This window comes from Salvia hispanica, chromosome 5 (assembly GCF_023119035.1).
Source record: "Salvia hispanica cultivar TCC Black 2014 chromosome 5, UniMelb_Shisp_WGS_1.0, whole genome shotgun sequence".
Lineage (NCBI taxonomy): Eukaryota > Viridiplantae > Streptophyta > Magnoliopsida > Lamiales > Lamiaceae > Salvia > Salvia hispanica.
In genome coordinates this window covers 12,707,332-12,730,943 of record NC_062969.1, presented here as the reverse complement: position 1 = coordinate 12,730,943, position 23,612 = coordinate 12,707,332, and the positions used below count along the sequence as shown (strand labels likewise).

At 35.2% G+C, this 23,612-nt stretch overlaps 2 protein-coding genes across 4 annotated transcripts; one reads left to right on the top strand and one right to left on the bottom strand.

Moving 5' to 3' along the window:
* Nucleotides 1–2,263: 2,263 nt before the first annotated feature.
* Nucleotides 2,264–11,966, bottom strand: LOC125189175 (serine protease SPPA, chloroplastic-like). Its single transcript, XM_048086429.1, has 13 exons — nucleotides 11,595–11,966; nucleotides 11,093–11,273; nucleotides 10,280–10,417; nucleotides 9,452–9,622; nucleotides 9,269–9,372; nucleotides 7,850–7,917; nucleotides 6,871–7,037; nucleotides 5,676–5,745; nucleotides 5,328–5,482; nucleotides 4,816–4,921; nucleotides 3,437–3,524; nucleotides 3,202–3,345; nucleotides 2,264–2,774 (listed from the first exon to the last, which is right to left on the bottom strand). Exons 1-13 carry the CDS (start codon nucleotides 11,886–11,888, stop codon nucleotides 2,547–2,549), a joined length of 1,914 nt encoding a protein of 637 aa, XP_047942386.1. The 5' UTR covers nucleotides 11,889–11,966; the 3' UTR covers nucleotides 2,264–2,546.
* A 1,021-nt stretch (nucleotides 11,967–12,987) lies between these two features.
* LOC125188648 (histone deacetylase 15) lies at nucleotides 12,988–23,262 on the top strand. Of its 3 annotated transcripts, none has more exons than XM_048085621.1 (17): nucleotides 12,988–13,210; nucleotides 13,376–13,573; nucleotides 13,661–13,772; nucleotides 14,624–14,700; nucleotides 14,987–15,062; nucleotides 15,209–15,273; nucleotides 16,197–16,252; nucleotides 16,380–16,503; nucleotides 16,639–16,764; nucleotides 16,845–16,895; nucleotides 18,698–18,766; nucleotides 19,871–19,979; nucleotides 20,590–20,669; nucleotides 20,952–21,034; nucleotides 21,209–21,254; nucleotides 21,899–22,070; nucleotides 22,892–23,262. In XM_048085621.1, exons 1-17 carry the CDS (start codon nucleotides 13,073–13,075, stop codon nucleotides 23,002–23,004), a joined length of 1,695 nt encoding a protein of 564 aa, XP_047941578.1. In that variant the 5' UTR covers nucleotides 12,988–13,072; the 3' UTR covers nucleotides 23,005–23,262. The 3 variants fall into 3 exon arrangements, with proteins under 3 accessions (XP_047941578.1, XP_047941579.1, XP_047941580.1); XM_048085622.1 differs by having other exon boundaries at nucleotides 12,989–13,210; nucleotides 13,379–13,573; XM_048085623.1 differs by having other exon boundaries at nucleotides 12,991–13,210; nucleotides 22,898–23,262.
* Nucleotides 23,263–23,612: the final 350 nt, after the last annotated feature.

Here is a 23,612-nt window from a genome sequence, read left to right as displayed (position 1 = left end):
TTTATAAATATGCTAAAATGAGGACAATACTCCTCACATCCCTTAGGCCATAACCCCCAACGATAGGACCCGCATCTGACAAGTCGGATATCCGTACCCGATTTCAGCCAAATTTGTTGTCCTAATACCCGCTCCCCAACATATCGGAATTACTCGATACCAGTGTCGGTATCCCCTACCCGACCCGAAAATAAATTTATAAAAGAATAAATTTGTGGGACATAAAATATTTGTTACTCATTAACTAAAATAGAAAATTTGAAAACCCTAATAGCCGACAATATTTCCTAATTAATTTACTGTATTAATTTTCATGGTAAGCTTTGAATAGATTAGGAATAAAAGTGAGGGAAAACTCTATAAATACTTCCGGTCAAATCTTGTGCCAAAAGAAGTGGCTCGCTTATGGCGGGACGGAGGGAGTATTTCTTTAATCTATGCACTTTAACTCTTTTAGTATTTTCCACAATCTTTAAAAGTGGTATTAAAAATCATCAACTTTTCAAATTGTGCGGATTTCCCACGATAAAGTTTACGGCATAAATTTTGCCTACGTGGAATGCCGATATTAATTCTAGAACATCCATATCATCATTAGTTTCATCTTCCCTATTAGATGGAATGTAGCTCCGACTATTACACATAGATTTTTTGGCATTCAACGTAGCCAAATTTATGTTGAAAACTTTAGTATGAGAAATTCGCACAATTTGAAAAGTTGTTAATTTTTAAGACCACTTTTAAAGATTGTGGGAAATACCAAATTTTGTGAAAGTTCATAAACATTTTATTGAATTGATTAGGAATAAAAGTGAGGTGGAACTCTATAGCAAGTTCCGGTGAGTTGTTAATATTATATAGAATTGTATTTTTATCTTTTTATAATTATGTGCATAGATTAAAGAAATATCCCCTCCGTCCCGCCATAATCGAGTCAATTCTTTTGGCACAAGATTTGAAAATTAATTAAAAAAGTTAGCAATTGATCACACCATATAAAATATATTTTATATATTTTTAAATTATAAAATCTATTATGAAATATAAATATAATTATGAATAAAATATATTTAATATTACATCCGTCCCATAAGAATATGCACTCTTTTCTTTTAGTCCGTCCCACAAAAATATGCACTTTTCAATTTTGAAAACTCTTTTTTGTCTCTAATGAGGTGGGACACATTCCCCACTAACAATACTTTAATTACTTTTTCTCTCTACATCTCTCTTACTTTACCAATTTTGCATTAAAACTCATTTCGAACCCAAAGTGCATATTCTTTGGGGACGGAGAGAGTATATATTTTAAATTATAAAATATAAATAATATTGTAAAAATTGAAATTATCTATTTTCATTGATTTTGAAAGTCAGGTATACCAAAAAAATACGGTATACTGAACTTCGATACGACATACCGAAAATGAGGTACGATATCGGAATTTCACCAAACCGAAAATAAGATATATCGAAGTTCGGTATACTGAAAATTTTGGTAAGGTATAGGTATGATTTTTTCGCATACCGAATTTATGGTAAGATATACAGTACGGGTTTCGGTAAGGTATACCGTACCTATCCACCCTTTACACAATGCATGACATTTTTTGTGACTGAATTAATGTTTTATTGAACATATTTTCTGTTGTATCATAATGTTGTACATTTAATATATTTTTTTTGACTGAATTAATGTTTTATTGAACATATTTTCTGTTGTATCATAATGTTGTACATTTAATATATTTTCTGTTGTATGATTAATGTGTGAAAAAACATGAATTCAAAATGTTCATTCTACCATAAAAAAATAGTTACAATATGCAAAGTCCAAGTACAACCATATTAAAAGATAATTAAAAGTTCAACCATCGGTGGATTTTGTGAAAATTGAGTTTAGTAAACTAAAATAGTAAAGAGAATAAAATTGGAGAGTGGAAATAGAGTAAAGTATTAGTGACATTTGTTGTTTTTATTTTTACTCAGTAACAAAAGAAATGATTCGAGTAATTTAGACAATCCAAGTTCCAAAATAAAATACGACTAATATAGGATGGTCGGAGTACTAGATAACTTGAGCAATTGTGATTATCCCCGCGAGTCCAATCAAAATGTTTGATAAACAAAAACAGAAAAAGCATTACACTCAAAGCTTAGGAAGAATACATAACATCGTTACAACATTTTTGAGCGCCTAATAGTAATACCGTTGATTGATATGATAAGAAACTTGAAAACCACTTTTTTTTTGTTTTTTTTGCAGCCGATCAACTAGGTTTAATCCAGTTATTAGGGATAGTGTAGGCTTGAGGAATACTAAATCCAAGAACTTCAATCAGTATTAAAGCTTTGTTCTTCAGTACCCTCATATACAAATTATACAATAAGAAATAAGTGATGAAAATGAGTATTTGAAAATTCATTCCACGCCTCCTTATGGAAGAGTAAAAAAAACCATATGACTAAAGAGAAAAAAGGCTTTTTTGACGATGTAAAAACTATACCTAATGAACACACATAAACAGGCATGGAATGGATTAAAATCATAGGATCTTTAAGTAATCTTTTAGTAGAGCGAGGACCGAGTTAGAGTGAGAAGCTCCTTCAAATTTCTCAACCAAAATCCCATCCATTCTAGCTTGGATTGCATCAGAAGATTCCATCTCATGTATCAAGTCTTTTATTGCTTCGTTTGCTTCGACAAAGGCATCCCCCATGCCGCTCAACATTTCAAGGGGAGATGGCGGCTGTGATAGCTCTACAACAGTCACCTGATGTCAAACAACGCATTAGATAATCCATACACTGATTCTACAAAAAAATGCTAGTATGAACTAGATTCAAGCTCCACGAGATGGAAAACTAGTCATGAAATCTGCATAGAAAAGGAAACAATTGAAACACAGGGCCAATAACTTTAGGAACTTTTGACAAGCAATTGACTTATGACTTCAAACTCTTAATCTACCCTCCTAATGAGCCTCAGCTGTTGTTTTCAAACAGCATGTAATATTTGCAATATATTTGACTAAAGCAAACCAAGTGCAATTTGAAGCTCTGGTTATCGATTAGCTTTATTGACTTTTTTGCCAAACCCTGTACATTAGCACTTGGCATACCAAAGAAAGCACATTATCAACAATTATGTTAACGATCCAATCTGTAAGCACATCTAATAATTTGCTTTAATATAGACACCTGTTTCTCCAGTGGTATATTCGCCTTCTGTTTTGCTATAGCTATTGCCCGAGAAAGTCCGCCAATAGCATCAACCAGACCGAGCGAAGCAGCATCCTCACCAACCCAAACTCTCCCCTGTGCAGCCTGTTCCATCTTGTCCACCTGCCACATGCTAGCTTGAGTTCACAGAAACACATGAAACTACCGAATATATAGAATGATATGATGAGGCAAATTTTGTTGAATAGCGTACTGTCATTGATCTTGAAGAGGCTGCCTTATCTCGAAACTGTTTGTACATGTCATGTGCTCTCTTGGAAAAAAGTTCAGCTTCATCTGCTCTGCAGATCAAATACACTAATCGCTCAGTGAATGAATTATACCCAAGTATTGACTAGATAGATAAGTAGGCATGTAGTAAGTCCAAATGATGGCATTAAAAAAAAAGGATTATATTCACTACGTTTTTCTTTGAACATAAATAACAGTCGACAAGGATAATTTTTTGTTCTTAGAAACGCAGTCGCCACTTGAATATCCTATACTCACTTACATAGCTCATGGGACCAAGTAAGTGGGTGGAACCTTGTACAGTGATCATTGAAGTCTAAAAAGCATGCCATAAAAATTATACTAATGACCAAAACATGTTCCATGGTATCAGTACTCAAATCAGCATAACTCAAACAATTTCAGAACTCTTACCAAGCAAAGCAGATTCTGTATACATGAACCAGGGAAGTATAAAAATCATTTAGCAATGCTAAATGTTTCAGCTAGAATATCTGGAGGGCATACACTCAGTAAAAGTGAAAGAGAGCATCACAATTTCTAAATCTAACATCCTGATCCCTCCCTCCCGTTTAGACATATCTAAGTCATACTATATTAAAATGTTATGGGCGGCATATTACATGAGCATGTGATGGCAGCAAATATGTTGCCAAAACCATGTTCATATAACTGAAAAAAGAGGTTTGTTTCAGGGTGAAAACCTCAGTGTCACATGAGGAGGAACATGAAGTGGGAAATTAATCATGAACTCATCTTACTGAATAATTTATTCCAATATTGGCATATCTAAAACTCATGCAAGTCCAGCTCCACCTTGAAATGGATGATCTGGAGGTCAATCATAGAAAATATTCTTCCTTCTTTTAGATCTATACAGATAGTCAAAGCTATTGATAATAAGAACTCTTTAACGCAAGTCCACACATGAGCTTGTAACAAAACTTTGATTCAGAAATAGATGTCAGTATCATCAATCTAAATATACTTATTACTTAAGTACTCCCTCCGTCCCAAGATATTAGACTCATATACCACTTTGGGGTGTCCCAACATACTTGAGCCATTTCTATTTATGGTAAAAATCAACTTTATTACCACCTCCACTTACACCACTAAACAACACCTCCTAATTTCTTGTGCCAAAAGAAATGAGTCTAATATCTTGGGACGGAGGGAGTAAGCAATTATAAGTTTATCGATACTGGAGATATGTTGGCTTGGCCTCGTAATGATTTCTTGCATTCTTACTTTACAAACATAAATGGTTTATGAGACAGTCTACCAACAATTAAGAGGACAAGACATTCACATATCACCATCAGCAAAACAAGGAGATACCTGAATGGTCGATGTTCTGCAGCAAAAATTTCTGCATATTTTCCTCTTGATATGATCTCTTTATTGAAGCCGATATACTCATATAACTTTCCCAAATTGAACTTGCCTATAAGTTGAAGTGAACTCAAATTTAAAATTAGTATAACCAATAAAAAATTGGTAAGACTGATAAAGCTTTATTACTTTCAATAAATTAAAGTTTCTACTCCTACAAAATCAGTTTAGGCATAAGGCTCTAGGACCTTTAACACATTAACCTTTAATAACTAAGGCCAATATGCACTCTACAATTCAATTAATAATGCTATACATCGATTCTTTTCATGATCTAACAACCCAGCTGATATTTTAAACCATCCACATGAACAGTTCTTCAACAATTACACTTGATAGTTGAAATTGATTGAAAGGACAGGAACTGATTATCTTAGCAGTTTGAAACAAGACAAAATCTGGGTTAAGCTAAGAACAAAGTTTTTGTCGGATAAGATTCAAGGTCTTTTGAAGGTAACCTGTCACGACTCCAATTGAACCAGTTAACGTAAGCCTCTCTGCTACTATAGCATCTGCAGCCATTGCCATATAGTAACCTCCACTAGCAGCTACATCGGACATTGATGCAATAACAGGCTTAGCAGCAGCCAAAAGTTTGATTTCCCTCCACATTCTGTAATCAATATACACACTAATAAACAAACACTAAATTTTCAACCTGGTGACGTTGTGGATAACTGTAACGGATTTCTCTTGAAAAGTAGACCTTACCAAAGGAACCAAGTACTATGATTCCGTTAGATGCTATCTGCTATCAGCATCCAAACAAGATAAAAATATAAAGGACACTTAAAAATAGTGCTTACAAATCAGAAGCAAGTGCATCTCCTCCAGGGCTATCGATCCGAATGACAACAGCTTTGTATTTTTTTGACACTGCAAAAAAAAACAGTAGTATTCAGATCAGGTGATGAGAAATTGAAAATGCTACAAAACATACTATAGGTTCATTTTTTAACACTCCCTCCGTCCCCAAAGAGTATGAACTATTTCCTTTTTCGTCCGTCCCTGAAAAGTATGACTTTCTAATTTTGAAAAAGTCAAACAACCTATTACCCCCTACACATCATTTTATTTACAACTTATACCATTACTATTACCAACTTATACCACTAGAATAATGTGGACCCCACTCTCCACCAACATTATTTCCACTACCCTTTCTCTCTCTCTCTCTCTCTCTCTCTCTCTCTCTCTACTTTTCCCCTTATTTATTAAAACCCGTGCCGAACCCATCGTTCATACTCTTTGGGGACGGAGGGAGTAAGAAACATTATCATATGTTATAAAAAGATAAAACAGTAGTACAAAGGAGCGAGTTATGTCCAGAATGAGGGTCATCTACGGCTAATTCTGACACAGAGAAAAAAAAAAGCACTGAATTCCGTGTTTCACTTCAATCGTCATTAAGTATTTATAATGAAGCAGATAATTTGTTCTTCAAACAAAAGGTGGATCAGACAACAGCTATTAGGTATACATAACATTTATTGGTAAATCATCATGTATCCATATATTTATTACTTCCTCCGTCTCATATATCTCGGTCAATTTCCCTATGGGAACACCTTTGAATGGTATTTATTACTCGCACACTTTTACACCATAAGTCAAATCGTTTAAATACCCATGCCCAAAAGAAACAGGCCAATATATATGAGATGGTGGGAATACATTGTTTAACATTCATATCATACACATATAATCTAAGCACACACCACCTTTAAGGGTTAGTTCTGATCCCATTTGTGGCCCACTTTGAATTGTTTTATTACTGAATATAATATCTTCATTTCTGATTCAGTCATCAAAAAATGTTTATATACAAGGATGATAATATTTGACAAAAGAAGGTGGACGACAACTATAAGATGGTCCAGTCAACCTTCAGTTATTGTGGACAGCATAATTCTCCTATTTAATAACATGTCTTCACCAATAATAGGTCTTACTTACATGCCAGAAGAAAAAGATATCATGTCCTCACTAGCAAAGGCATACCTTTTACTCTACGAATCTTCTGTATGAACTGCTCAGCGATAATCCTTGAGCTGGGCGCATTAAATCGGCCTTGAGTTCGGCTGATACTCCCAGAGGCTCTAATTATAGCTATCAAATCTTTACTACCGGTCAACCCTAGAGTTGATCTTCTAACATTACAGTACTTTCTGCATGCATAATATACATTGCATCACAATCACCATCTTTTTTAACAATGTGAATCAAGTACTGTCTGGGGTAAATTTTAGTTAATAAGTACCTATAAGATATCAATTACATTTCCAATATAGTATAGCAGAACTAAGTAGACCAATTCCAGCTCGAGACAAAAGACAATAAGGTGCTTAGAAGAAAACTAGATCAGCAAACATTAATAAGAATATCTCCCAGAAACAAATGCGCTTCCATATCCAGAATTTCAAATTCAAGTTTCAATCACTCTCAGAAACAAAAGTCTTAATTATTAAAAAATCACCCAAGGTCTGACTTCATGTACACTTCTTGACCAGCATAAGTGGTTTGGGTATAGAAAACAGACTTAAGAGATATTTAAGTTTAGTGAATCATCCCCATACACTAAAGTCTTCAGAACCAACCATTCCCTTTTCTCAAGGAAACAAATTGTATTAATAAAATAAAAATAGAGTTATAAAGGGATGACATATCCTTCCCCACATTGTGATATCATCAACCCAGCCCAACTATACAACTACAATCTCTAACAAAATCTCTCTCTCTCTCTCTCTCTCTCTCTCTTTCTCACACACACACACACACACTAATTATGATTGTAAATCAAGTTAACATGGAGACTAGCACTTAAGATAAGTAGGCTGTAGAATTAAAGAATCATATAAACTAAAATATACCAGTATGGAAAGCCATGTAAGAGGAAACTTATATGGAAGTATCAATTGAAAATAGCATACTAATGCCAATAATAAAAAAAATTATGTGAAAACTAAAGATAGATATACACCTGTAGCCAACAGTTGGAAGCAATTTGGTGTGCGGAATACCTAGACGTGTTCTCAGCAAGTCCATTACCTGAAATTTAAGATTATGTGAAGATGCTCTAAAGTGATTAACAAATTGAACATAAGCTGATATTCAGGTAGTAACACCACCAAAATACATGAGCCAAAAGAATTTTAATTTGGCATATAGACAAACCAAGTGTTAGAAAAAAGAAGGGAAAAAGGAAAAATATGGTATCTGACAACACTCTGAGAAAAGGAAATGAAATGCAGTTGACAGAAAGCTGAATCTCCTTTAGATGAAGACCCTCGGCTGGTGCCATTCAACAACAATGATAAATAATGGCGCCCTCACATCTCAAATGACAACTATATATAATCCTACCACTATGACATAATTAACATAGACATAATGATAATAACTAACTACAATTATTCCCCACTTATGCTAGTGACTCTGATGACTCCAAGTAACTGACATCTTGTGCTCACTCCACAACCCACCACCAGGTAACTGTTGCCCCTAAAATTGATAATGACTGATCGTTCAATATATACTCGGCATTAAAATAACATGTTATCGGATAAGCTTCATCCGAATAAACTATAGAATATTCTGTTCTGTGGACTTTGGGTACCATTCTGCATGGAATCTGTGCACTTACCTTGTTTGTTTGTAGACTTGTAGTGGAGCACTCCACCAACTGACTGTGAAGAATCTTATTATTGCCAAAAGATATACCTCCCTAGGTCGTCTAACTAGGCTAGGTCCATTTTCCACTGAGACATAATGATTTCTGCAATATATCCTTCCCTAGTGTTACAGACATCAGAAACAGTTGCTGCCAGTTGAGTATATTTCTGCCCAGGTATCAACTATAGATCTCTTGCCTATTCCACTCATCCAGCAGGGCTGACAGAGGCTGTCAGAGACAAGCATTCGTTATGCCAATCCACAAACTATAGAAAGAAGTTCATTTCAAACCAATTCCCTCAGATTTTCCAACTTCACAGCCACAGACTTCATTGTCATCGCATGTATGTAGAAGTTCATTTCCTTTAAAGAACATTTCAAGAAACCTCATTTTTTGAAAATGGCATTGCTTCAGAAACTATTTCCCCAAGTAAACAATGAGATGATGTCCTAAAGGGAAAATGTAAAAGAGCAGAGATTGAACTTAACAACTTTAATTCTGATTGGAAACTAAATACTGGATCTAACAAGACCAAAATTTTGGTATTCAGGAAACAAATTTCCTTGAATGATATCATATACTACTATTCTATACTTGTACAAAGGGAAAGGTAGATCGGCATGAGTAGAAGCAGAAATACAAAGTCTGCTACTGTTTAAGATTGACCAAATACAAGTACTTTCTAGCAAATCAAATATCAACAATTACGAAAGAATTGTGGAATACCTCATCGTCATATTTAATATCCGTTATCAATCCTTCTTTCTTCATTCTCTCAACTTGATGTGCTCCTTCATTAATAAAATTTTCAATATCTTCTTTTTGTTTTCCTGTAGAAGACAAGACAAGACACATGAGTATCAGTCTTTCACACACTACCAGAAACCAGAAAAGTAAAGGCAATGGCACCTTTTGCAAGTGAAACTTTGTCGAGCCAATTTCTGTGGATGTTATCAAGCAAAGAAGCCAGCATCTCACGATTCTCATCAGACATGCTTTTACGCGTAAGTTGGTCACCGGCACTTTTGTATTTCCCAACCCGTTCAACTTGAGGCTCAACCCCAATTTTCTCGAACACACCTTTCATGTACCAATAAAATCATCAATCATTACTAAATTTTGGGGAGGAACAAAAATGATATTTATAGTGATAGAACCAACTTGAAACTAAACATCAGTTTGATTGGTTGGCTTTCAACTTGTGAGCATGAGTAAATTCCAAACTCCATTTATGTTATCCAGAACTCAATATGAACTTCTGTCATACGAAACACAGAAAAACCACATACCACCTAGATAGCCTAAATTATATCTTCAATGGACTAATTTCCTCTCAGCATGAAAACAACATAAACTCATTACCAATCAGTTACCTCTATCTTCTAGTTAAATTTTCAAACATTAATTACATTCAGAATCACTTAGTTGAAGAGCACAGATGCTCAGATCGGCATTAAATTTTGCAAAACTTCTTGTGACCACATGGAAGAAACTTCAACAAAATTGTAAATCAAGTTCACACAACAAAATAATTATTCTTACCATGTGAGAGCATGGATAACAGAATTGCAAATGCAAACTCGCACGTGCATTTCACTATGTAAATTTATACTCCTCCTCGATTGGGCCAACTGAGGAAATAATAAATATAAAAATTTGATGACATACTGGGTAACCTTTTGCCACATTTTTTGAGGAGAAATATATTTTTCCCACAGCTCAGTGTAACTGACTCACCACTAAGAAATGATGCCTGAACAAGGAACCCATATAATCCAACATAGGCACTTGGTGGAGCATAAAGTTCCTCACAAGCAGAGCCAATGTAATATTCTTTCACTCCGCATGTAGGCACATAGCCTATGATGAACTTACCTACAAATTGCAACCAGCACAAAATAGATGAACATCTATGCAGCATCTAGACTTAGTTTTGAGTGAGAAATCTTAGTCACCAAAAAAAATGATCAGCAGATAGTACAAAACAAGTAGGAATCATCTGATGAGGGTTCAGGCAAGTAAAAAATTAAATATAAATATAACAAACTCTCTGGATAGAAATGCTATACAGATTTTGCTGTTCTAAAATAGGTGTATTATACTTCACTAAAACAAATAACATCTCGACAAAAAGAAACGTTTCACAACAATTGAAAGTACTAGATTGTAACAAATAAAAAAATTTCCATAATTGGCAGACTCCAAAACAATAATTATCAAGTTGAGGTTGCTGGTAAGTTAGCTGACAAAATTTATTTGACATGTGACAACAATATGAAGTGTTTACTGTTTAGGTATTTTGAAATCCGAGTGTACAAGCAAGTGGTAGGTATAGAGTTTTTCGGAAAATGAAGTTCAGCCTTAAAAAATAGGGCTGTGTTTCAAAAATTGTAAATAACAGGCATACTATTGCCTTATCGATACTTTAAATCAGTAAATGGGAAAATGCATTGAAACTAAACAACTTCGAGATTCGCACTTCAGAAAGACAAGTGTGCATAGATTTGCAATGCAAGCAATAAAAAGAAGTTCATAAATCAGCAAAAGTACCTGATTTTTTAAAATCTAATATGTGCCTCCTAATCTCATCTAGCTTTCCCCACCCACAACTCAAGTTATCAATATGGAGATAAATGCCTGCTACACGAGGATCATAAGCGGCTTTTTCAAAATTCCCGCAAATTTGAGGCAATGATAGTGGCCTGGAAAAGCTCCTCAGCTGATCTGTTATCTGACATAAATTACTCAAAAGTTTAATCATATGTGAAATTGAACTTACTAAACTTCAAATCCTCATATATAATCTTCAAAATATTAAGAAGCATAAAATGGCTGAATAGGTTGTGCATTAGGCCTTTCATTATTAAAATTTAAACTTTTCCAAAGGAATTAGCCTCTTCCAATGAGGCAGCGAATCCCTCTCCCAAAATAATCATTCAAAATCTCAGGTACAATAGCACATAAATCCGATGAAACAATAAAAAACTGAACATGGTGAAAATCAATGATCAGTAACTGCCAAATGAAGAAAACAAAAATAAATCATAAAAACCTCGCCGCGAAGAACTAACTTGAGAACACTGCCGCTCTGGAAGCGTCGCCAAGGCAAAGCGAAGAAAAGTCTAGTCTTAACCATAAAATCCTCCCACGCAGTGCGCGGCCTGTAGACAAAGTCTCCGGTGGGATACTTGCCGTCATCATAACCGCTGAGGTTCGTCGTATCCGGCTTTGTTTCTCCATTGGTGTTGGTCGAAAAAACTCGGAAGTTGGGGGCGTGTATATAGAGGCGGCCGCGTATGGAGTGATCAAGTGAGAGGGAGGTTAAGCGAAATAGAAGCTTCGACATTGATTCTATTCTCTCTCTTTCCCAATGGCTTTTCAGTATGCAAAGAATCCGCAACTTGCTTCACAAATGGAACCCCCTATTTAATTTATTTAAGGTCTGACTTCAAGTTTACTTGCTAATCAAGCTTTTAAATTTATACTACTCCATCTAGTAGAAAAGTCCATTGACACACAAAAATAAATGTCACATCTTAACTGCTGCAACCATTTCCCCCAAGAGATGAGAAGCTACAGAAATGCCAAACCCTATTTACCAGTACTATGTTATGATTTTTCATTTATTACAACAATTATATGTATTTAAATACTCCATAAAGTTAGTAAGAAAATTATAGAGCATTACTAAAATATACAAATACTCTCTCCATTTCCTGAAAATTTGTTATATAGTTTCATTTCATTGTCCCACAAAATTTGTTAGTGGACCTACATTCCACTAATTCATTTTTACACTCATTTTATTAATTTAAAGTAGGAAATGACATTGTACAAAACTTTTTCAATTCATTTTCTATGTACTCTCTCCGGTCCAGAAAAGATAACTCACTTTCCTTCTTAGTTTGTTACAACCAAAATGATTCATTACTAAAAATAGAAACAACTTTATCTCTACTTTATTCTATCTCTTTACTTTAATCTTTCCATTTCACGTACAAAATAAAGTTGCATAAATTATCGTGCCACCTAAAGAATGAGTCATCTTCCTTGATACGGAGGAAATAGTATATTTTTTAAAACTCATGTCTAGTCAAAATGTGACAAAATTTAAGGTTCGGATGAAATACTACTCTTTCCGTCCCAATTAAGCTGAGTAAAAAAATTTTGGCATGAAGATTAAGAAATTGTGTTGAAAAATAGAAAATAAAAATGGAGATAAAGAGAGAGTAAAGTAGATAATGAAATAAAGTAAAATTGATTTGATATATATTTATTTTAAATAACTAAAGTTAATAGAGATATTCCAATATGAGATGACCAAAATCAGCTGCGACTCGACTTAATTTATTGATTTGGTTGCGGGGTGTACAGAATTTCGGAAAAAATGGAGGGCAGAACTGCAAATAAAATGTAAAGCGTTACGTCAACAACTAGGTATTCTGAGTGTTCTTCCCACAGCGTCTTGATTCCCCCGTTTCTCGACTGTGCTGCTCTCTCGCTCTCTCTCTAGGCTTCCCACAGTCCTCAATGAGTCGTTTCAAAGAGGAAGAAATTGGAACTCGTCTTCGAAATGGGGAGTCAGCGCCACCGCCGCCCACTTCCAATGCGGTTATGCACGCACAAGCTGCCTCAAGCAACTCCTGCCAACCTCATTTAGCTGAACAAGTACATTTCTCTGCCTCTTCTACTTCTTCTTCTTCGTCTTTTCCGTTTCATGTCTGCCAATTCCTCGTATTCTCCTAGCTTTTAGGTGTCATTTCGATTTTGAGTTTTGTGGAAATCGGTGGTTCTATGTTTCATTTTGATTGTGATTTTGGAGTTAAAATGAAGCAGAAAAACGGCAAGAGGACGAGTGATATGACTCTAGAAGAGATGTACTACAACAGCCAATATGATTTTGAAGATGACGAGGACGAGGACAGTGATTGGGAGCCTTCGACCTTGCCAGCCCATGATGTTATGGAAATTCCGAAGTGGTTTTGCCTAAATTGCACTATGCTTAATATTGGGGATGACTCTCACTGCGACGTAGGCATACGTTGCATCCTGTTTTGGTTTTGTGACCTTTTTTTTATTCCATTATCATTACTTATGTCGCATTATTTTATCCAAAAGGTGTGTGGGGAACATAGAGAATCTGGAATCCTAAAGCATGGGTTTGTGGCTTCCGCCTCATGTCGAGAAGGTGCTACTGAGAATGGTGTACATGTAGCTGATGGACTACAAGGTTTGAGTTTGATCTAACAGTTAAATTGACTATGTCTTTGTATTCCCAGAACATGGATTTTGTAGTGAATTTTCTTAAATTTATGATGTTTTATCATTGAGCAACAATCTAGTAAAGTGAGGCCAAACATGGAAGATGAAAGAAGGGTTTGGTTTAAAAAGCTAATAGTCTTCTCTGACATAATATATAAGTTTGTAGGGATGGACTAGCAGGGATCTGTACATGAAAATCGTGCCATTATGCTCTTGCACTGGGTAAAAGGTTGTTTTAGATGGTTCATTGGGCACTGGCCAACTGATGGCTGGCCTTGATTCATGTAGTTTCTGGCCATCCAATTTGTTTAGTTAGTTCACTCTTTATGCTGTGAAAACCCAGTGAGATTTATTCGGTGTTGATGCCCCTTAGGCTAAGAAAACTTTGAGTTTGTACCTGTTGCCCCCATACCCTAGATAAAATGAAAGCTAAGATGAGCTAGAGTTATGAGTCAGCCATTTTTTCTAGTCCTGTCTGTAACTGTATTTCACAGTAATTTGTCTAGTCCTACTTTTGCTTTAGTCTGTTCTCGCCAACTATACCTCATGGATTTTCTATTTGCCACTGAGAGAACTAAACCTAAATTATTTGTTTTCAGGCTTCTTTGTTTATTTATTGCTATAATGAATTTTTAATGTAAAAATATTAGAATTTTAGTTGATTGCTACAAATAATTTTGTTGTGTTACATACCTGTCAACAAAGCTCACAATGTGGTTAGATCGAGATTTATGCTCTCTTTCAAATTGGCCAGTTTCATTGTTCACACTTAACAGTGGTTGAAAATTAATTGTTTTATTTGCTTCTGAACATGTATAGATCCTCTAGTGCAAAGTATTGCATCAGATAACCCTACTGCCATAGGCTTTGACGAGAGAATGCTCCTTCACGAAGAAGTATGGTAGTCTGCCCCCTTTACCTATTTCTCCGCGCATTGCTACCATGTTATCTATCATTCAGAAATAAAGCTGTGACATAAAGTAAATGTTTCACTTCACCCTCCCCCTCTGTATTGAATATATTTAAGTAACAATCCCCAACATTCTTATATGTGCATACTGATAATTTGGTTCTTCAAGCATGATCCTCTCCGTTTCCTGTGGCAGACAGTAACCAGATATCAACGACAATCTTTTTGATTGGATCTGAACTTCTTTCCACTGTTTCTTTTGCAATGTAAAGGTTGTAATGAAGTCTCATCCCCATCCTGAGAGGCCTGATCGAATTCGAGCTATTGCTGCCAGTCTTGCGACTAAAGGTTTCTTAGAATTACTGATACCCTTCATCTCTTAACAAAAGAACAATGCTTCAATATCTAGCTGTCATGTTATAGTGTCACGGACCCCTTCAATTCTTTGGTTGAGTGATTGACATGAAGCTTGGTGCATCTCCCTGAACATGCAGGTATATTTCCAGGAAGGTGCCACCCAATCTCAGCAAGGGAAATTACTCAAGCAGAGCTCCTTAAGGTAAGATAGAGTGACCAGATACTATTTGGTCACGACCTACTTTGCTGCTAGAAGTCATAATTTGGTATTTTGTGGTTTTTCTGGATTTCACACATGTAAAGTTTCTTAACATAACTTCCTAAGTTCACACCAGAGGGATAAATCTAGGGCTGAATTCATTAAAACAATGCATAAAAAATATAAAAATGTACTTCTGCAAGAATTGTGCTCCTTGCTGAGGCAATTGGAAGGTGTTCATCAGGATGTTGTCAGGACCTGGTTTTCATTCTTAGAAAATTCAAGTTCTTTCCATGGTTATTGATGTTGGGTGAGTTGCTGGAGTGAGATGTTTATATAGCTGGTTCTTGCATATTCCTCTGTTTCCAAACTGGTGGTAAGTCTTATGTAGGAATCCATCTGAAGACCTAGATCATGTATTCATACATTGCAACTTCTCCCCTAGGTCATGCTGCTGTTGATTGTTGAATGAATGGGCATACAATGGATCCTGGCACATTCAGTTAGTACTTGTTTATGGCTTAGTTTGGCTATCTCATTTTTAAAATGGGTGAAATACTATGGGCTGTTATTGTTCGAGCTGTTTGTTGGTGACAAGAAAGGAATTGGTGAAATTTTAGGGATCAAGTAGAATCCTTAGAGAAGTACAAGATACGTAAAGTCCAGAGTTGGTTGGTGGATCTCGTAATCAAAATTTATGATAATTAAGAGAGTTTGCATGTTTGTTTGTTTCTTTTTCTGCTGTTTCTGGAGATTGGAGTTGTATCTTTAACTACGATGTCATCTTTCTTCTAATAAAACCTTTTGCTTCTTGTCAAAAAATGGAACAAAAATTTTCAAAGGAATTAAGAGTGATTATTTTTCATGTGTTTGGAACAGAGAGTATGGTTGTATTGTTAATACATATTCCATTTTTGAGACATTAGGTCCACTCCGTCGAGAATGTTGAAGCTGTTGAAATCACTAGCCGTGTTTTCTCTAGGTAAGCCTACCTGTTGCAGTTAATGATTTCTTGGTCCATATGCTTATATGTTTCATGTTTATGTTGTAATGTTCATTTTTCTGTTCTTAAAATAGAAATGGGGTTTGTTTCATTTTAATGTCTGCAGCTACTTCACACCTGATACATATGCAAATCAGTATTCAGCAACTGCCGCCCGGCTTGCTGCAGGCTTATGTTTTGATCTTGCTTCAGCTATATGGTCTGGACGTGCCAAAAATGGATTTGCTTTGGTAAGAAAACATTGAGACTTTCAGGAATCTTGTTTAAGAATTTAACTTAGACAAACGCTTATCATAATAGGTGAAATAGACTACTAGACTAGCATTACAAACTCATTGATCACCACTCCATCTTCAATGAATTAGGTTCGTCCTCCTGGTCATCATGCTGGAGTTAAACATGCTATGGGTTTTTGCCTTCACAATAATGCAGCACTTGCTGTGTCAGCAGCTAAGAATGCAGGAGCTAAGAAGATTTTAATCATTGACTGGGTAATTACAATAACTTGTTCTTGTCTGAAGGTTAACTTTGCAACAAGGTTTTCCTAACTATTCATATTATCATCTCGCAGGATGTACATCATGGCAACGGCACACAAGAGATATTTGACAAAGATAAATCGGTGAGATTTCATGGACTGATGGGCTTCTGTATTGATTGATGCTTTTCAACTATTATAACTACTAAATTTTATTTATCATATTATTAGCTACTACATTTTAGAGGCATTGAACTCTAAAGTCCAATAACTGACGATTTTTTTCTTCCTGATACTCAACTTGATGTAGCTGGTATTTGTTGGTTCATCTGTTGTTTCAGATTGTTCTTTGTTTGTGCGTGATTCTAAATTTAGTTATTTAAACTTTGAAGTCTTGCATTTCTTTTTTTTTAAGCACCCATTCTACTCCCTTTTTTTCTAGTATTCTGATCCTAACTCAGGTGAGAATTTGGTTATCTTCCCTGGTTCTCATTATTATATATCTATGCAAAAAAATCCATCGCTGAACCCATGATCCTGTTCATGATGGATTCTCTCATTTGTCTCGTTTTTGTTTTTATTTAGTTGGGTGTCGGTGGCTGGACACTGTAATACCATGTAATCACATGCTCAAATTTGTTTATAAGAATTTTCGAATGTTTTAGAGCCTATAAATAAGCAAGTGTCAAACATCAGTGGTTGATTGGTTAAAATTACTTTTGAGTATACCTATTTCATTTTGCATACACTTTTCGTTTGGTAGATCAAATATACTTTTTTAGAACAGCAATTTCATCTAACCCACTAAGGTTGGTTAATAATTGATAGCTATGCTCCAATTCCATGCACTTAATTTCAGGGTTCTTGGGACTGCCATGGTGGGGGGGGGGGGTATTATAACCATATTAGTAGCTTCTGATGGTTTGCAAGGAATAGAAATATGGGGACAAATAAAATAAACAGAGACCATAGTAACTTAAAAAATCAATGTGTGTATACCAATTGATCAGAATTAGAAGATACAAAAGGCCTGTAGGACATAGATAGGTAACATATTCATATTGTTGAATCTTTTGATGTTGCTCTCACATACAAATGCTGCTTATGCATGTACAAGTAGAGAAATTTTCTTTTAAGCAACTGGCTTGATCTCTTGAGGCTGATTTACCAACTTCCAGATAGAGCATCAAGTCTTCATTTCATTCAGATGGAATTCTTTGCAGCTCTTTTGAAAACCTTTATTTTCCAAATAGACATAAACATGGTGAACCGTTCTTTAGTTAGTTTCACATATATGCAAAGTGTTTTAGAGGGTCATATTGTGAATTTTTTTTTATTGAGACTTTAAATTGTTATTTTTTTGTTTCCGATTGAATAAATCATTTGTTATTTAAATAACAAATTTATTTTTGAGACTTTTGAACTGTTAGGTTTTGGATGCGGTAGACATTATTTATGTATATTCGATCTATTATTTTGATCGAGTTGATTATTATCAATGTAGTTCATGTTTTTTTTTTCTCTGATTCAAGAGATTTTTGTTTTTCTCTCTTAACCTGCCAGAGTTTTTCTCATCCCTCCTAAATTTGTTTCTCTTTTTTTATTTGACCTCTATTCACCTTCCTTAAGATTCTTGTTTTGTGGTACATTCTGTTTTAGGTTGTTTCTCTGTTTTATGAAATCTGATTCCCTTCCTATCCATTTGACTGAAACAACTCAAATTCCTAGAATTTGCTTTTTATCTTACAGTTCACGTTCAACAGAATGGTTGTGTTATGTCACTGTGATGCCACTTTCTCTAATACTTGGGGAATTCTAAATGAACTATGCCATACATATTGAGCAACTAAAAACTGAAATGTTATCCCTCTGTTTCCATTTTGCAGTTCTTTTACTTGTATATTACGTAAGGAACCTTTTTGTATGACTGCATGTGTGTTTTGTAGGTTTTGTATATATCTTTGCATAGGCATGAAGGTGGAAAGTTCTATCCTGGTACTGGATCTGCTTATGAGGTAGTGTAATACATATAAATATAGTAGTTCTGTTCATGACAAGTGCCTTAAGTTGTCGCAGAATTTTTCTGGCCTATTTCGTTCTCCCTAATGTTCTTTTATGTATTTCTCCACGATACCAGTTTATTGCAACATTGTATTTATAGAATTATATATTTCATACCTTTCCTGCGATTGTTTTGATGTATTTACTGTTGGACTAACGTGCACTATAAATTCTGTGGAAAAATAAAAAATACTGAAGCATTTTAGGCCCTATATTTTTTGACTCCTTCCTAGCCATGTTCTGGATCATGAAAGTGGAGAGCTTATATCTTCTGTTAAAATTCAAATTACTCTATATAATAGTATGACATAAGTTTAGCTCATGATTTCCATATGCTACAGGTTGTCAGCAGAAATGTAATATCCTCATTTTCCTTATAAACTTTGTTTATCAATACCTTTACAATAGAGAATGAATAGGGGTTCATATTGTCATCATTGGGCATGGTTTGTTAACAAAGTCATGTCTTGGTTGTTATTCTCCTAACCAGGATCTTCTATTTCCATGCTCTGCGAAGAATGTGGTCACATATGTAGCATTGATCTTTTTGCTATAGCACCTGGTGCTATGCACCCCACAGACAAGAATGATGTCTTAACGGAAATATTATCCATTGTTACTGTAACTTTTGTTTGTGTTTGTGAAGGCTGAAGGAAAATAGTATAACTTTCCACTTATTGATGTCAGAGTCAGTAACCTAATTCATATGTTATGGAAAGGAAATATATCCATTCGTAACTGATATTGAATCGGTGTGGAAATGCAAGTTATATAGATGTGCAAAGAAACTACAGTCTTACTAAATAGATTTCCGAAAAACTCCTTTTAGTTGTTCAACCTAGAACCACCTAGCCTTAATTAATTGTGGAAGTAGTTAACCCACTGAAGTACAATATAGTCAGGTTCATGTTGGCAAAAAGGAATGTAATGGAGTTGTTTCAGTGCACATGATTGTTGCCCTTGCTCAGTTAATCTCCTTTGTTTCACTCTATATGAAATACTTATTCAGGTAAAAATTAGATCCATGAGTAGTCTGGGACTCATATATACTTTTGCAGATTGGATCAATGGGTGCTGAGGGATATTGTGTAAATATCCCATGGGGTCGCGGAGGAGTTGGTGACAATGACTATATTTTTGCATTTCAGCATGTTGTGCTTCCTATAGGTTACGGAATCTTGACCCTGCTGTGTACTTTTTGAACTATCTGATTCAATTTTATTTCATAGTATGGACTTGTAGTCGATGCCTGTCAATTTCAACTTGATTTAAGGCAAGGCCTGTGCAAACAAAATATGCTTAATACTTTCTTCGAGCTACGGAGGTCTGTTGGCTACTTGGCTGCTTGTCACTATTGACTTGGCCAAATTTTATCTTGCATGCACACCATAGATGATAGATAACACAGTAGTTTGCCCAAATGTAATAGGTGTGTAGGCTGCTTGATAGTTGATACATTGTTTTCTGTTGTCTGTGATTGTCGCATGATAATGCTTTTCTGCAAGCAACTTTCAATTTAAAATCATCATATATCCTTTGAATTTCTTTTCTGATTGAATTCTTATGAAAACCCACTCAATTTTCTAAGCTGTTATGTGCATGATGGAGCTTAAAAATTTAGTATTAAAAGTATTGACTTGTGCAGACAATGAAAATGAGTGTTTTTTTGGTAGCTCCCAACCTGTGGCATATATATTTAACTTGTACAGTAGTTGTTAATATACATAAAGGCGATGATTAACTTGTATCTGAATGTAGTAAGTTTTGCTCTATGCAGCTGCTGAGTTTGACCCAGATTTTACGATAATTTCTGCTGGATTTGATGCTGCACGGGGTGACCCACTTGGTGGATGCGATGTATAGTTATTTCTGTATTGAAAATTTTATTTTGTTACTTTTTGGGAAATAATCATAGTGCAATTTAAACAAACCTTAAAGGCTCTTAAAATTGTTTAGTCTGGAGGTTGTATCTTGCATGAGCTAATATTTATTCAGTAGACAAATTTTTTGATCTAGAAAAGGCATAGACTGCATGAAGTCTTAATATTCCAACTCCCAAGTTAACTGATGCCTCTCATATCACATGATATATGCATTTTTTTTTCACTTCCTCTCATTTTGTTCACATTCTTCTGTAAGGTTACCCCTGCTGGCTATGCACAGATGACACAGATGTGCTGTGCCCTATCTGGTGGAAAAGTACTGGTCATCCTTGAGGGAGGGTTTGTTACTGACTTCTTCATCTCAATTGAGTATCATCCTTATCGTTTCCTTGAATTTCCTTTTTTGAACTATTTTGTTTTGTCCTACACCTCCTGTCTGTAGACTTCTCTGTTCATATATAAGAACATTCTTATACCATCATAGACTTGCTCATGAAACCATATCCTTTGCAGCTATAATCTTCGGTCAATATCATCATCAGCAACTGCAGTTATTGAGGTAATGCATTGGTCGATGATCTCTTACTCTGATAACTGTCTCTTCTGGTTCTGGATACCATTAGAATGACGTCTTGACTCTGTATTGATGAGCACGTATCTCCTCCCCATGGTTGAGCTTGAGTTATTAAAATACTGTTATGTACATATGGCCCCAATATATTTCAATTGTTTGTACATAGTATTTGTTCTTTCGTTTTTGGTCCGTCCCCTAAACATAGCAACTTTCCTTTTTAGGAAAGTTCTTTCTCTCTAATGAGGTGGGACTCATTTTCCGCTAACACACTTTTCTTTCTATCTCTCACATACTTTACCAATTTTGCATTAAAACCCATGCCGTTTCAAAAATTCCTATTTTTAGACCGAGGGAGTATTTTATTATTTCAATTGGTGAAGTGCAGTAGTGATATAGATTCTCAAATTTGAATATAAGTTGAAGTTTGTTTCAGCTTTTTATGTACAGCTGATTGTGTACACTCATATACCTGTTGATATATTTATTTGTTGGCTTGGTTTTCTATCTGCAATTATCATTTGTGCCTTTTATGATTAATCTTAGTTTTCTTTATTTATATTATCATAGACACTGACATTTATTCTTTTAATGTACTGTCATTTTGCTCACTCAGTTTGCTGTTCATTTAGGTCCTACTTGGAGAAAGTCCAAAGCAGAATGTGGTGCAAGTTATACCTAGTAAGGCTGGAGTTCGAGCTGTTCTTGAAGTTCTAAAGATTCAATTGAATTATTGGTCTTCACTAGAATCCAAATTTACAAAGTTGCAATCAGAATGGGGATGGTATACCCTGGAAGACAAAAGTTAGTATATCTTTCCTTGACTCTTTCATTCACTTCTTAAACGTAAATCCTACTGTTCAAGTGGCTCAGACCTTCCATGTTTCCTTCATGAACTATCAAATTTATATATCACATACTGGAAAAACTATGTTTCATTAATTAAGGGATATATCTGATGCTGCTAACGTTTTTCCTAACTACTTTTGTTTCTCTAGAATGTCCAATAAGTGGAACATCTGAGTCCTGATTGTGAAGTTTTTGTGAAATATATATGTTTTAGTGTAAAGAATGGTGGATTACAGAAACTTCTAAATGTTACACGTGATCATACAATAACAAAGAAATTGGGACAAAAACTAAATATTTAATTGCACCGTGACAGGGGTAAGAAAGCAACATTTATAGGATTGAACTATCATCCGGGATCGGATGCTTCTTTAAGTTCCTCCTTTAGGATTGAAATTACCTTTTTTGTGAGGGCTTTGGGTTGCTTGTGCCTTGTGGTTTGAGCCAACTTGCCTGATGTATGGCTATCAGACTATAATGATCTCTGCCTTCCATATCTTCCACTAAAACGAAAGAACTGCTTTGATCCTTGAGAAATCAATAACAAACCTTTCAATCCTGTAGTTGTGAGTTGATTTGGTCGAGAGATTGTGCTCACTAGGATACAACTCTTTGCTCATTTACTTGGATTGGTTCTTCTATTTCAAGACACTAGATGGGGTTTTCATTCTGTGAAAATCGAAACAAATATTTACAACTTTTTATCTTTAGAAATTACAATCGAGCATTTGTGATTGATGTTAGAGATTCGGATGACTTAATACTTTGAAATTGAGGTGCAGGCAAACTGAAGAAAAAGAAGAGATTGGAAAAACAATTACCAGTCTGGTGGAAGTGGGGGCGGAGAAGGTGGATGTACAAACTGTGGTGCAAGAAGAAGATTTTGTAACTACATTACTCTATCCCCCCTTACCTTTTGTACTATTTAATCTCTACGCTGCTAAGTTATTGGAGAATTTAGGTTTTCTTTTTTTAACTAGTGACTCAAAAACTAGTGTCAGTGGTTCTAATTTATCAGCAGTAGTAGTAGTAGTAGTTTCTGTATGTTAATGTATGGTGCCACAAGACACAATGTACGAATCTGGATGTTGCATTTCTCGGAGCCCTTCCATTGCTAAATTTTAACATCGGCTCGATATTTCCTCTATCTAATGTCCTGAAAAAGCAGGTTCATCTTATGTAGTTAGTTATGTTGCGGAACTTGGAGAATTTAGGAACATAGAATTATTTTTAGTAAAACATGCATGGAAAATATGACCTCATGTGTATCATCGGGTGAATCTTGTGGAGCAACCCTTAGGTTATTGAGGCATTGAACTCTCACTTGTGTTATTACTTATGTTGGTATTTTGCATTTGCTTGCTCAAAAGCTTTGTTCCTGAATGGAAGCATGCGTGGAAAATGTGCCCTCACATGTACCATAGGATCGTCCACCACAAGATATAGATAAAAGGGGTTCGTTTTTGTAAGAACGAGAAATTGTTGCACTTGAAGTCA